This window comes from Microcaecilia unicolor, chromosome 10, assembly GCF_901765095.1.
Source record: "Microcaecilia unicolor chromosome 10, aMicUni1.1, whole genome shotgun sequence".
NCBI lineage: Eukaryota > Metazoa > Chordata > Amphibia > Gymnophiona > Siphonopidae > Microcaecilia > Microcaecilia unicolor.
Genome location: NC_044040.1, coordinates 207,107,028 through 207,122,181, shown reverse-complemented (window position 1 = coordinate 207,122,181; position 15,154 = coordinate 207,107,028). Strand labels below are relative to the sequence as shown.

The 15,154-nt window shown below is 44.0% G+C and overlaps 1 protein-coding gene across 11 annotated transcripts in view; it reads left to right on the top strand.

Moving 5' to 3' along the window:
- DLG1 (discs large MAGUK scaffold protein 1) overlaps positions 1 to 12,412 on the top strand; it is a 337,516-nt gene extending 325,104 nt beyond the window's left edge. For all 11 annotated transcript variants that reach the window (XM_030216925.1, XM_030216924.1, XM_030216923.1 and 8 more), the window contains 2 exons: positions 582 to 673; positions 10,594 to 12,412. In XM_030216925.1, coding sequence (XP_030072785.1) covers positions 582 to 673; positions 10,594 to 10,700 — 199 coding nt within the window. In that variant the 3' untranslated portion in view covers positions 10,701 to 12,412. The remainder of the gene's footprint in view (positions 1 to 581; positions 674 to 10,593) is intronic.
- The last annotated feature ends 2,742 nt before the right edge of the window (positions 12,413 to 15,154 follow it).

The window sequence follows — 15,154 nt, the reverse complement described above, 5'->3', positions numbered from 1 at the left end:
TGCATTTTGTAATACCTGACTGGATAAGGTAGGTCATGTGTCGATTATAATGTGTCCATTCTTGTCCTTGTGTGTGTTTTTGTCCCCCAGAGGTAAAATCATCTAATTGAGAGTTCATCACGAGGCAGCCAGTGGCCTCTGAAGATGTTTGAACTCTAAAGGCAGGTACTGAGGATGTCTCCGATTTTGTGAATTGAATGCAGAATCCTGGACAGCCATCTCAGCATATGTTTACTGATATGTCCTGGGGTTATAGATATATTGGTGAAGAATGAAAAAAGTGCATATGTTCTTATGCTGCAGTAGGAAAATGGAGACAGATAAATGTCTTTCAGAGAACCTGTTTTTTTTTTTTTTTCAAAAGGAAAATAAATTGATATGCCATATTGTGTCATGTTGAGTGGATTCATCGGTTTTATTTTTTGGAAAGATAGTTAGTCTGGATTTTCACATGATAAAATGTTCCCAGCCTTATAGCAGAAGCTCCATATCTGTGATTTTAAAAGGCTTAATGAAATTACGTTTCTAAGGAAACAAGTCTTACTGAGCTCCATGTATCCATAATGTCTCTTTTATTACAGGGAGATGAATAAACGGTTAATAGAGGAGCAGGCCAAGAAGACCTTTGAAAGAGCTATGAAACTCGAGCAAGAATTCACAGAGCATTTCACAGGTTTGTGTTGAAAAAAAAAGACTACAGCTAGGAGTTCATTTGTTAAAGATGTATTACAGAGAAGAGAATTTGCTTGGAACTAACAGTACTGAACATAAACAAGGCAATGAGGCCAGGAAAGGGGGGATGAAACCTTCTAGGTATATTTAAGACTAGTAAAACATGCCCGTTTCTTGCGCCAATAAAACGGGTGCTAGCACGGTTTCCTTCCGAACCTCCCCCCCTCCCTACTCACCCCTTCGCCGTTCTGAAGGCACTGTCCGCCATTGTTGCGGTCCTTGGCAAGCCACTGACGCCATTGCTCCGCCCTCGACGTCATCACGTTTGACGCGGGGCCCCAACACAGTGTTTTCGGTGGCTTCGCTACCACGAAGGCTTCGAACCGGAAGGAAGTGCCCGGAGGACCTGACAGTGACGTCAGTGTCCTCAGAACGTTGAGGGTGAGTTTTATTATATAGGATGATTTGGAGAGGCTGTTTTCAATTCAGTCTCATGGAAACAAGAGAGGTTCCAGAGGACTGGTGATGGGCAGGTGTCATGCCTGTTCATATAAGTGGGTGAAGGGAGAAAGATGCTGCCTACAGTCCAGCCAGTTTGAATTCAGCTCCTAAAAAGGGATAGGAGAACATCTTGTATCCAATAAATTACAGAATCTGAGGCAGTTTTTCCAGAGGGAGCAGATCATGTCCAACAAATGTTATTAATTCTGTTTACCAATAAAACCATGAGCAGGCCCTGAAGATACTATACTCGAGTTTCAGTAAGGGTGAGCAGCCTAGGGAATGGAACCTAGGGTGATAAACTGAGTTGGGTGGGGAGTTATCAACATGAGCTACCATTAAGACAGTTGATCTTACTGTTATTACTAACTATGTCTCGTTGCATAAAATGGGACCTGTGGGATAAAGTACTGATGTAAAACAAACAGGAGAGAGATCTTGGGATAATCATGTCAAGACGATATCAGGGTGACAAAGCTGTGTCAAGATGCGGAGAAATGCTAGGTTCCGTACTCTGTGCAAATCATCAGTGATTGATCTGCAGTATAAGAACATAAGAATAGCCATACTGGGTCAGACCAATGGTCCATCTAGCCTAGTATTCTGCTTCCAGCAGTGCCCAATCCAAGTGCCTGGCAGAATCCGCAATAGTAGCAAGATTCCATGCTACCAATCCCGGGGACAGCAGTAGCTTCCCATTTCTGTGTCCATAGCAGATTATGGACCTTTTTTTTTTTAACCCGGATATGCTAACCGCCGTTACTACATTCTTCTGGTAATGAGTTCCAAAGGTTAACTATTTGTTGAGTGAAAACATATTTCCTCCTATTTGTTTTAAAAGTATTACCATATAACTTTATTGAGTGTCTTCTAGTCTTAGTACTTTTTGAAAGAATAAACAATCTATTCACGTTTACCCTTTGTACACCACACAGAATTTTGTAGACCTCTACAGGGCCGCCGAGAGACTGGGCTGGGCCCGGGGCAAGGCCCCCCCCCCCCCCGCTCCCCCACTCCACCCCCCTGAGGTTGTCACCCCCCCCCCCGAGATCGCCGCAGCCACTGCTCCCCCCCACCCCCGAGGTCGCTGCCGCCGCTCCCTCCCTCCGTCCGCCACGGGGCCGGGCCCCCTGCATTGAAATCGCAGTCTCACCTCCGTGAAAGCAGCACTGCAGGCAGCAGAACGCCTCCCTTCGGCCTCCTTCCCTCCTTGTGTCCCGCCCTCGCGGAAGTTACGTCAGACGAGAGCGGGACACAGGGAGGGAAGGAGGGCCGAAGGGAGGCGTTCTGCTGCCTGCAGTGCTGCTTTCACGGAGGTGAGACTGCGATTTCAATGCAGGGGGCTGTCGGTCGACGACGGAGGGTGGGTGGGACTGCGGCACCGGGCCCCCCTTGGAGGCCCGGGGAATTTTGTCCCCCCTGCCCCCCCCACCTCGGCGGCTATGGACCTCTATCATATTCCTATTCAGCCATCTCTTTTCCAAGCTTAAGAGCCGTAACCTCTTAAGCCTTTTCTCATATGAGTGGAGTTCCATCCTCTTAATCATTTTGTTCGCCCTCCTTTGAACCTAATTCTGCTATATGTTTTTTGAGTTATTTTGACCAGAATTGCACGTAATTCTCAAGGTGAGGTCGGAATCATTTTAGTATTCTTTGTCTTATTTTCTATCCCTTTCCTAATAATTCCTAGCATTGTTTGATTTTGTGGCTGCTGCCACACACTGGGTAAGAGATTTCAGGGTATTGTCCACGATGACACCTAGATCTTATTCTTGGGTACTGACTCCTTAGGTGGAACCTAGCATTAGATAACTATGACTTGGATTATTTTTCCCAATGTGCATCACTTTGCATTTGTCCACATTAAATTTCACCTGCCATTTGGATGTTCAGGTTTTCAATTTCCTAAGGTCTTTCTGCAATTTTTCACAGTCTCCATGCGTTTTAATAACTTTAAATTTGCTGATGAGACAAAACTGTTCAGTCACCTCACTCGTTCTCATTTCTAGATCTTTTATAAATGTTGAATATCAGAAGAACAAAAGAAGCACCCTGGGCCTTCAAAAAAAGGGGGGTAGAACCTTTTTTTTTTTTTTTTAATGCTTCAGGCGGACATTTTGTTTGTTTACGCGCAAGTTCTTTCATAAAGGTCTTTTTAAAGACCCACTCCATAGATTATCACATTAAGTGTTTCCCAACGCACGCATCAGCTGATTTACGATGTCTGAGACCCACTATACGGAACACGTCCAGTGAGACTCCTGATGCAGGCCTAACGGCCGAAACACAACGGTTGTGTCGAGTCTTTTTTTCATCAATAATGTGAAAGATCCTTCCCTCCGCCCGAGGGTCTTCGGGATCTTGCCTCCACCCTGGCCACTCAGCCTCCCGGCCCACTGCAGTCCACAGGGCAGAGCTCAAAGAAAATAAACTCCAAAAAGGTAAAAGTCACCAAGCTCCTTTATTGTCAGGGATTCACAGTCCAGTAACTTTCAAAAGGAATCCTGCAGCCCTTCAAAACAGTTGCTCCTGTTTTTCTGTCAGGGCCCAGGTACCGCAGAAACATAAACACGTCCCCTTCCAGCTGCTGCACAAATCAGTTGGAGCCAAATTAACAGTCTCCACAGATAGGTTCTTCTGTAGTCCAACTTCACACCCCAAAAAGAATCCCTGTATCTTGTCCACCCCCACGGGGCTTCTGCAACAGTTCAAAACCCACAGTGCTTAATGCCTTAGCACTCAGTTCAGACACTCAGTCTCTTCAAGGAACACAGCCTGAACTCTTTTGGGAAAGAGGAAAAGATCCCCCCCTTTCTGGGTCACTCTATTACTTCACTGACCCTCCTCCCGCGTGACCTTTCCCCTTTCCACTTTCAGCCGAGCTGTGACACCAAGAGCTCACCTGGCTTTTCAGTTTAGCTTTCAAGGCATGAGCCCAGGCAGAAAGGTCCATGGGTTCCTCAGAGCCTGCCTCCTGCTCCTTCTCTCCAGCAGCCTGCCAGTCCATGGGCTCATTCTCCTCCACCCTGGGCGGCTGTTCCTCTCTTACTTGATTATGTTCCAGGTGCCCCTCGCTTGCCTTGTCAGAGCCTTCTCCCGGGGAATGCTGGGGCCAATAATCCCTATAACAGGGTTTTCCCCGGGGATGCTGGGAAATGTAGTCCTTCTCCCACCTCCATTTTCTAGGGGGCACTACCTTTTCCCTTCTCTCTCTCTGAGGAATGATTAAAGGTAGGGCTCTGCTCTGTCTCCCTCGGCTCTTGAGCCTCCTTCCTTCTCCCCCCTCCACTTCCATCTGTTCAAAACCCTTATCCTTCCCTTCACAATAAACAAGTATTTTTAAGATCCATCTCTCCAGGTCTTGTATTTCCGTGGTCAGACATCCCACTTTCTTCCATACCTGATGAAACAAATCTAGAATGGGTCCATTTGTTTCATCGACATATATGATTATATGATTAAGGGTCCATTCTAGATTTGTTTCATCGACATATATGATTAAAGGTTCTACCCCCCCCCCCCCTTTTTTTTTTTTTGAAGGCCCTTGGTGCTTTTTTTGTTCTTCTGTTTTCGGTTTGTGCTTCGCTCCCTCTCTCTGCTATACCATAAATGTTGAATATCACCAGTTCCTGGCGCACTCCACTATTCACCCTCATCCACTGAGAAAAATGGCCCATCCAGTCTGCCCATCCTCAGTAACCACTAACTCTTCTTTTCTTAAGGGATCCCACATGCCTGCCTCACGCTTTCTTAAATTCTGACACAGTCCTCATCTCCACGACCTCCAGCGGGAGGGAGGCCATTCCACACATCCAGCACCCTTTCTGTGAAAGAGTATTTTCTTAGATTCCTCCTAAGCCTATTTCTTCTTAACTTCATCATGCCCCCCTCATACCTGAGGTTTCCTTCATTTGAAAATGAAGCTGTGGGGGGCTGCTATGGAGAAGCGACCAAGCATCTGTTGAGCGGGAGAGGAGGTTCGGGCTAGACCACTCGCTTATGCGTGGTATGTGGCATGACTAGCGAAGGAAATGGAGGAAAAGATGTAAAACTCCGCTTAACTCAAACTCTGCCTCTTGCCACGCTGCTCATGCCACCATCTTGCCACTGTCCAAAAAGCAAGCATTTTTTTCAGTGGGAAGAAAGTTTTTTAAACAAGGAATCATGATAGAAAGATCCTAGACAATAGACTGAAGGACAACATTAGGAAATATGCATTCTCAGAAAAGGTGATAGATATATGGATCAGTCTCCCAGGAAACAAGATGGCAAGCGATTCGCAAAATCCAACGTGGAGACAAACAAAGCAGATCAATCAGTGATATGGTTCAAAACTTTATTTTCAGAGATTCGGGCGAATCTCTGAAAATAAAGTTTTGAACCATATCACTGATTGATCTGCTTTGTCAGTCTCCCAGGAGACATAGAGACAAAAACTGTAACAAGATTAAATGTAGGATAAATATGGTGGATCCTTACCCACAAGAAAGTGAAGGCAAAGTCAGGGACAGAGTTTCTTCTACAGTACTGGATTTGGATGTAATTATTCGTCTTTCCACACTTGTGCTCAAGGCAAATTGCAGGTTAAGTACAGTAGATAGGTTTCCCCCCTCTCCCCTTCCCTCCAGAGGGAGCTTTGACTCAGTGCCTGTTGTACCAGGAAGGGAAAATGAGTGAATTAGATGAGCTATTTGGTTCTTACATGCTGGCATATGTAGGAGCCAACTTTTCAAAAATGATTGAAGGTGCTAAACCCAATGGAAATTACACATTCCTGAACACAAGGAGTTTTCTCAATATAAGGGGTGCTCAAGAACCCACAGCACCAACAGAGCTGGCAGTTGGGCTGACATATTTGGTTTCTCTGTTTCACTGAAATATGGGCAGTGACCTACAGGTGTTGGTTTGACTCGCTTCTTAATTTTTTATGCTGTTTGATGCAGGGGCGTAGCCAGACAACCAATTTTGGGTGGGCCTGGGCCCAAGATGGGTGGGCAGAAGAACCCCACCCCATCCCATAGGAGCAACTAATACACACTACTCATGTAGGCCCCACATCCTTCCCACTGATGCAGCTTCCTGTTTCCGCATAGGTGGGAATACGTCAGAGGGGAAGGCTTTGGGGCCGGTGTAAGCAGTATGTATCAGTCGCTGCTTCCTGCAGGCGAAGATCTGCTATTTATAAGGTATGCAGGAGGGACAGTTGTTGGGAGTTTTCAGCTTGGAAATCTCTGCCGGCCACATCATAGGTGTGCTGCTACAGGTGGGCCTGGGCCCACCCAAGCCCACCCTTGGCTACGCCACTGGTTTGATGTAGAGCTCTGTTTACTAATCTTTTTGATTTAAATAAAAGACTCTACAGCTATGACAGAATCATAGGACAAATCACAAAACCTTATCCCGTTGTCATGAGTTTTAGTGAGTTCTGAGCCTGGATAAATAGCAGGAATAATTTGTCAGATTGCAAGCACACATTTAAGTCAGAGATAAAAACAGCACATGTATAGACTTGATTTTCAAAAGTCCACCTGCAAATTCCCCAGCCACCCCCAAAAATAGCAAAGTACATGGAAGCTGTTAGTGTGCAGACTTTGAAAGTAAGCTATGGAATTCACACTTTAATGGTGGGTGTATACTTTGGAATTATACAGGCTACTCAGAATTATTTATTTATTTATTTATTAGGATTTATTTACCGCCTTTTTGAAGGAATTCACTCAAGGCGCGGTGTACAGTAAGAATAGATCAAACATGAGCAATAGGCAATTACAGCAGTAAAAATATTCAACTAACAATACAAAGTATGACATCATATACTACTTACAATGTCAACACAGTACATAGAGGGGCATAATTGAACGAAAACGCCTATCTCCATGGGCGTTTATCTCCAAGAACGGGTCCGTGAAGGGGCGGACCGAACCGTATTTTGGGAAAAAATAGACGCCCATGTTTTATTCAACAATGTGTGAGCTGGGCGTTTTTGTTTTTCAGCGATAATGGAAAATGAAAGCGCCCAGCTCAAAAACGAATAAATCCAAGACATTTATTCGTGGGAGGGGCCAGGATTCGTAGTGTACTGGTCCCCCTCACATGCCAGGACATCAACCGGGCACCCTAGGGGGCACTTTTACAAAACCAACAAAACAGGTAAAAGAGCTCCCAGGTGCATAGCACCCTTCCCTTGTGTGTTGAGCCCCCCAAATCCCCCTCAAAACCCACTGCCCACAAGTCTACACCATTACTATAGCCCTAAGGGGTGAAGGGGGGCACCTACATGTGGGTACAGTGGGTTTGGGGGGGTTGGACGACTAATAAGCATTAAGCAGCACAATTGTAACAGGTAGGGGGGATGGGCCTGGGTCCACCTGCCTGAAGTCCACTGCACCCCCTAACAACTCCTCCAGTGACCTGCATACTGCTGCCAGGGAGCTGGGTATGACATTTGAGGGTGAAAATAAAATTTGTGAAACATCATTTTTTTGTGGTGGGAGGGGGTTAGTGACCACTGGGGGAGTCAGGGGAGGTCATCCCCGATTCCCTCCAGTGGTCATCTGGTCATTTAGGGCACTTTTTGGGGCCTTATTCGTGAAAAAACAGGGTCCAGGAAAAGTGTCCTAAATTCTAGCTAAAAACGCATACTTTTTTCCCATTATCAGTGAAATGCGCCCATCTTTGTTCGGCAGATAACCACGCCCCAGTTCCGCCTTCGCCACACCTCTGACACGCCCCCATCAACTTTGTCCGCATCCACGACGGAGTGCAGTTGAAAACGTCCAAAAATCGGCTTTCGATTATACCGCTTTATTCGGTTTTGTGAGATAAACGTCCATCTCCCGATTTAGGTCGGAACTTGGGCGTTTTTCTCGTTCGATTATAAGCAGGTTCATAGAACATTATAATTGGTAGTGTGTGTGTGAGTGAGACTAACAAATTAGTTACTTCTTCCATTAAAGGCTTGGTTGAAGAGCCAAGCTTTCACCTGCTTCCTGAAGTAGAGCTAGTCTTGTGTTAAGCGGAGCCTTTCAGGCAGTGCATTCCAGAGTGTGGGGGCTACTCCGGAGAAGGCTCGCTTGTGGGTATCACATCGTGTAATGTCTTTTTGGAGAAGGTGTGGTTAGTGAAAGTCCTTGAGAGCACCTTAGTGTCCTTGGTGGTGTGTGGAGGATAATCCTATTCTTCAGATACTCAGGGCCATTTCCTTTCAGGGCCTTGAAGATCAGACATAAGAGTTTTAAGTTTAGCCCTGTATTGTACTGGTAGCCAATGAAGTTTTTGCAAAAATGGTGTGATGTGATCACGTCGCTTGCAACCTCCTGCTGCATTCTGAATCAATTGGAGCTGGTGCAGGCCCTTTGTAGTCAGACCATTGTATAGTACATTGCAGTAATCCAGTCTTCATGTTACCAAGGCATGCACAACTGGGATAAGATTTACCTTCTCAATGTAAGGAAAGAGGCAGCGTAGCTGTCGCAAGTAGTAGAAGCAGCTCTTGAAGGTTGCTTGGATTTGGGGAATCGGAGTAAGTGTTGAATCTAACTGTATTCCAAGGTTCCTGACTTGTGATTTGAGAGGGAGTTCATTAGCCCTTTATATGGTGGCTGCTAGAAAACTACAGTTCCTTAGATTATCAGATTTTTTTTTTTTTTTGTTACATTTGTACCCCGCACTTTCCCACTCATGGCAGGCTCAATGCGGCAGGCAATAGAGGGTTAAGTGGCTTGCCCAGAGTCACAAGGAGCTGCCTGTGCCAGGAATCGAACTCAGTTCCTCAGTTCCCCAGGACCAAAGTCCACCACCCTAACCACTAGGCCACTCCTCCACTGCTGCTACTATTTGACATTCTACATGGAATGTTGTTATTCCACCAATGTGGCCGCGCAGGCTTCTGCTTCTGTGAGTCTGACGTCCTGCACGTATGTGCAGGACGTCAGACTCACAGAAACAGAAGCCTGCGCAGCCTTCTACATGGAATGTTGCTAGTGGAATAGCAACATTCCATGTAGAATCTCCAACAGTAGCAACATTCCATGTAGAATCTCCAATAGTATCTATTTTATTTTTGTTACATTTGTACCCTGCGCTTTCCCACTCATGGCAGGCTCAATGCGGCTTACATGGGGCAATGGAGGGTTAAGTGACTTGCCCAGAGTCACAAGGAGCTGCCTGTGCCTGAAGTGGGAATTGAACTAGTTCCTCAGTTCCCCAGGACCAAAGTCCACCACCCTAACCACTAGGCCACTCCTCCACTGTTGCTACTATTTGAGATTCTACATGGAATGTTGCTATTCCACTAGCAACATTCCATGTAGAAGTCGGCCCTTGCAGATCACCAATGTGGCCGCGCAGGCTTCTGCTTCTCTGAGTCTGACGTCCTGCACGTACGTGCAGGATGTCAGACTCACAGAAACAGAAGCCTGCGCAGCCTTCTACATGGAATGTTGCTAGTGGAATAGCAACATTCCATGTAGAATCTCCAACAGTAGCAACATTCCATGTAGAATCTCCAATAGTATCTATTTTATTTTTGTTACATTTGTACCCTGCGCTTTCCCACTCATGGCAGGCTCAATGCGGCTTACATGGGGCAATGGAGGGTTAAGTGACTTGCCCAGAGTCACAAGGAGCTGCCTGTGCCTGAAGTGGGAATTGAACTAGTTCCTCAGTTCCCCAGGACCAAAGTCCACCACCCTAACCACTAGGCCACTCCTCCACTGTTGCTACTATTTGAGATTCTACATGGAATGTTGCTATTCCACTAGCAACATTCCATGTAGAAGTCGGCCCTTGCAGATCACCAATGTGGCCGCGCAGGCTTCTGCTTCTCTGAGTCTGACGTCCTGCACGTACGTGCAGGATGTCAGACTCACAGAAACAGAAGCCTGCGCAGCCTTCTACATGGAATGTTGCTAGTGGAATAGCAACATTCCATGTAGAATCTCCAACAGTAGCAACATTCCATGTAGAATCTCCAATAGTATCTATTTTATTTTTGTTACATTTGTACCCTGCGCTTTCCCACTCATGGCAGGCTCAATGCGGCTTACATGGGGCAATGGAGGGTTAAGTGACTTGCCCAGAGTCACAAGGAGCTGCCTGTGCCTGAAGTGGGAATCAAACTCAGTTCCTCAGGACCAAAGTCCACCACCCTAATCACTAGGCCACTCCTCCAAAAAAAAGCATCGGGATGTTCACTCTAAATATTGTACTGAATGAGGTGTGTTGACAAGCCTGCCATGAATCATGTCCAGGCCCTTTCTTATAGGGTGAGAACCACTGCTGTAGATAATCTATATTGATGGCTAATCCATGTGTAGTGCAGGAATATAATTTTAATAGAATTCAATATTTAGGTGTAAGAAGTAAAGGAAATTGTCTATTTGTACAGTATGTCTGTAACTTCTCTTTCTCTGCTTGCAGCTGTTGTTCAGGGAGACACACTGGAGGAGATCTATAACCAAGTGAAACAAATCATAGAAGAACAGTCTGGCCCTTATATCTGGGTACCAGCAAAAGAAAAGTTATGAAAACGAAAAAAGTTTCATTTTCTAACTGCGTTCATCAGCTGCAGTCAACAACTCTACCCCCTTCCACTGAAGCCTGCCTTCAGCTTATGGCAACTCGGGTCACGTCCTATCCACTAATGTTCTGCAGTTCCTGCTGCCACTGTTACTAGGGTGTCTCTTTTTAGTTCAACAGATAGTAGTATTGTGTATTACCATTGGTTTGTTGCCATTTTGCTTTTTCCAAAATCAAAAGTAGAATGGCCAGACCAGCTTAAAGGGGGAAAGGGGGGTAATATGTGGTAGAATTTCCTTAATGTTTAAGGGAAAGTGAATTTCAGAGATTTTCAGAAAAAGCTTTATATACATTCTTTAAAAAAAGATTTCATAACGAATAAAACAAAAGTGGTCTTAATGATTTAGTATATTGTCAGCATCTTTGCACGTTTAACTTTAATAGCATGGTGTGGTCAATAAGTTGGTTTTTTTAAAAATTTTCTTAAAGATACTTCTGTTCTTACGACAAAAGTTTTTTCTTTGCAGGCAGTTAATGAGAGCTTTTTAAATTTCAAATTCATATATGCATTAATTTTTCAAAATTACACAAGGAATATATTCATTATCATAAATTCATAAGGATATTAGTCTTTTTTTTTTTCTTTTTTTTTTTTTCCAGAATAATTGCTCAAAATGTTTTTAATCTTGCTCATTCAACACTATTTCCAGTGTCCTGCAAAAAATAAATGGGTTTCTTGACTGCTCCTCACTTTTCTGGTACTAAGATTATAGGTGCTTATGGGAGTTTCTATTTTTAATGAACGATCATTTCATTGACGTTATTGCTGCTGAATCCTTTGACATGAAATGATCAGCATTTTGGCAATAGGAAGAGCTTCAGAATTAGGGCCTAAAATTGTGAGTGTATTCCTAGGGTTCAGGTTTAAATATTTTATCCACGAGAACTGCCTGTTTTGTTGTTATAAAGTATGTGTATGTGTGTTTTATATATAGATATATACATCACACATAACACACACAATAACTTTCTTTAAACTCTGTAACTATGGGAATTATTTTCTTTACATAGTTGTGTACGTGCCCACACGTACATATAGGTAAATATATATATATAAATATAAAAATATAAAAGTATATTTTTCTTTTTACCAGCTACTCCTAACTTTATTTTTCTTTCTTTTTCTTTTTTTAAACTGAACAAGAGTTGGAATTTATCTTCCTTAATCATGTGAAATATGAACAGGGGTATGGTGACTGGAAATGTTAGGAAAAATGAGCCTCCATCAAAACAAAATATGGGCGTGTTCTCCTCTCTTCTGCAAACCGTTTAATTTTTTTTCTCTCTTCACTAGATGACTGTTTGATTAGTCAGAGAGACTTTGGAGGATGATCAGTTTCCTGTATGTTTTCATTTCACGCTGTTTTGTGTCCTGCCTTCCATTGCCGTTGCACAGGTCTTTATCATAAATATGATTAGCAAGCAAGAACTATCCTGAATGATTTTATTTTTTTCATTTCTCCTATCCTGCATACAATAAAACACTGTTTGATTCCCTGTCTATTGCTTTTTTTCCTTGGAGTTGATTGTTGATAAGAAATATATACATCTAACAACTGTTAGTTTCCAAAGCAAATCTGCATAAGTTTGTAAAGAACAAATTGTTTTCCATTCCATTTGTCAGAAGGAGGAGAACAGAAAATAAACTCAGTTGAACATCGCTTTTTGAATTTGTGTTTTGTTTAGATTTGATGTGGTGTCCGCCTGTATGTTGAAGTAGGTTTTCGAAAGATCAGTCTGAGTTTCGAGGGACCACTTCCAAACAAAACACTGTGGGTCCCTTTTACAAAGGTGTGTAGGCACCTACGCACATCCAATGCGCTTCAAGTTGGCACTACCACCCGGTTACCGCATGCACTGGGCGGTTATTCCATTTTTTGGCTCGCGGCCAAAACACGCGACAGAAAATATTTTTTACATTTCTACCTCAGGGCCCTCACCCGGTGGTAATCGGCAGTTGGCATGCGCTGCATGCTTTCCGCCCGGTTAGCAAGTGAGACCTTACCACAAAGTCAATGGGTGGCATTAAGGTCTGAGGCCGAAAATGGGCGCGCGCTGGTTTTCATTTTGCCGCACATCCATTTTCCGGCACATTAAAAAAAAAATCCCCTTTTTTTCCAGGCGCGCTCAGAAAATGGACCAGCGCAGGTCCAAAACATGCACCTATACCAGCGCAGGCCACTTTTGGGCATGCCTTAGTAAAAGGGCCCCTGTGTGTGTCTAAATATCGTGCTTCTGATTACTTTCACTAAAAAAGATTGCGAGGAGGAAAAGTCCTCAAAGAAACCTGTGGTGCTTAGAGCTTTCAGTTGAATGTTCACTAGTACTGAACAGGATCACCACTTCATCATTGGCCAAAAACTTCCCGAATTGTTAAACATTTTGTCTTCAACTTTCTGTGCTGTGCTTAATAATAATATGCAGTGCAAAACAAAATATCGGAATAAACATTTCCTTAATAAAGTCTTCAAGTGGCACTTAGCTTTTAAATCCCAACGGGGGACCCATTTCACCCACCGGCTTTCTCAAGGGAGACTAACGGGGATCCGTTTTGCCCACTGGCTTTCTCAAGGGAGACTGATGATCAGTGTGCCATTGCACATGCTAAATCGCCATCTGCAAAAATAGCATTGTGAATGGAAAAATACAAAAGCCACAAGATAAAATTAAATGGTCACAGTTCCTGAAAACTTACTTGCTTCCTGTGGTATTAGGACATGTTCACACCAACCCATTTTCAAAATGGTGCTTGAATAATAAGTAAAACGCCGACAGGAAGATATCAGAGAAGGGTAACCCAATCACAGAGGACAAACCTAAAAATGTTGCCAAGCTTTCATAGGAATGCAGCCCACTCAAAGGAGGCATTCAAAACCGTAGGTTCCGTGGTGTTCAGGCAATGAATCCAACGCTATATCAGCAAATGATCCCAATCACCTTCACAAGGTGAAACGTTTACTTGTTCAGTTGCAAAACTGTGCAGCTCAGATTTCTCAGTCAACAATTACTCTACAATGGCGCAGTAGTCCACCTTTAGCTGTGTGTTTGGGATTTGGACCAGAAACATGGTATCATTCAAGCTTTTTTTTTTTCTTGTGAAAAGGTCTAGACTTCTTCCACTTTCCAAGAATTCCAACATCCAGTATATTTCATGAGTGAAGACAGTGGTAGGTAGATAAAAGTTGGGGACCTGCCCTCTCACATACAGAAAACGTGAATATCGCGCATCTACCCATGATGAAATGCAGTGTTTTTTGCAAGGTGTTTTATTTCAAACTGTAGGATTAAAATGATGCTGTTGCTGATGGAACACAAGACAAATTAAAGAATGAGGAAGCAAGTTATTGCTAAATCAGTAATCAAGGACAGTGTTTGGCAAAGATTGATGTCAACTCATTAAAATGTTCTTTGAAATAAGATTCTAAATGAAAATGTACAACATTCATTCCAAAAGAACCCAATAACTACAATGTATAAGATTCCAGGCCAGTGGTTCCCAAACTGTAGCTTGCAACCTCAAATGAAGTAAGTTATACAAAAGTAAAAAAAAACTGATGGACCGTATTAGCCCATCAGGCTGAGTTGCAGCATTCTATTAATTTATGTATGCTCAGCTGCAGGTGGGAAGGGCAGCAGCTTCATTGTCAGCCTATGGAATCCAACAGGACACATGAAACCACCTGTTGGGCCCAACCAAACGAAGGGCTACTGTGGAGCAGAGGCTATGAACAGTACAACAGAAAGGAAGCCTGCCCTGCACCCTAGCAGCCAGCCAGGAGAATGGTGCAGCTGCCAAAAGGACCGGGAGGGAAAAAAGAGATAGAAGTTAAGGGGGTTACAGTGCAGATGAGCATGGAGAGAGAGAGAGAACATGCGAGGGGGGGGGGGGGGGGGGAGAGTACTGAAGACTGCAAAGGGTAGATAGAGGTGTACCCCAAACAACCTTCCATCTCTACCCTACTTTTTCACCAGCGATATGCACGACCAAAGCCTCTAACATCAGGGCTTGCAGATCATGAACTTTGTTGCTTGGACTGGGAGCATTTGTGACCATCGCTTTCCAGCTACATTTCCGTGAACGTCTCATCTTACTACTACTACTATTTAGCATTTCTATAGCGCTACAAAGCGTACGCAGCGCTGCACAAACATAGAAGAAAGACAGTCCCTGCTCAAAGAGCTTACAATCTAATAGACAAAAAATAAATAAAGTAAGCAAATCAAATCAATTAATGTGAACGGGAAGGAAGAGAGGAGGGTAGGTGGAGGCGAGTGGTTACAAGTGGTTACGAGTCAAAAGCAATGTTAAAGAGGTGGGCTTTCAGTCTAGATTTAAAGGTGGCCAAGGATGGGGCAAGACGTAGGGGCTCAGGAAGTTTATTCCAGGCGTAGGGTGCAGCGA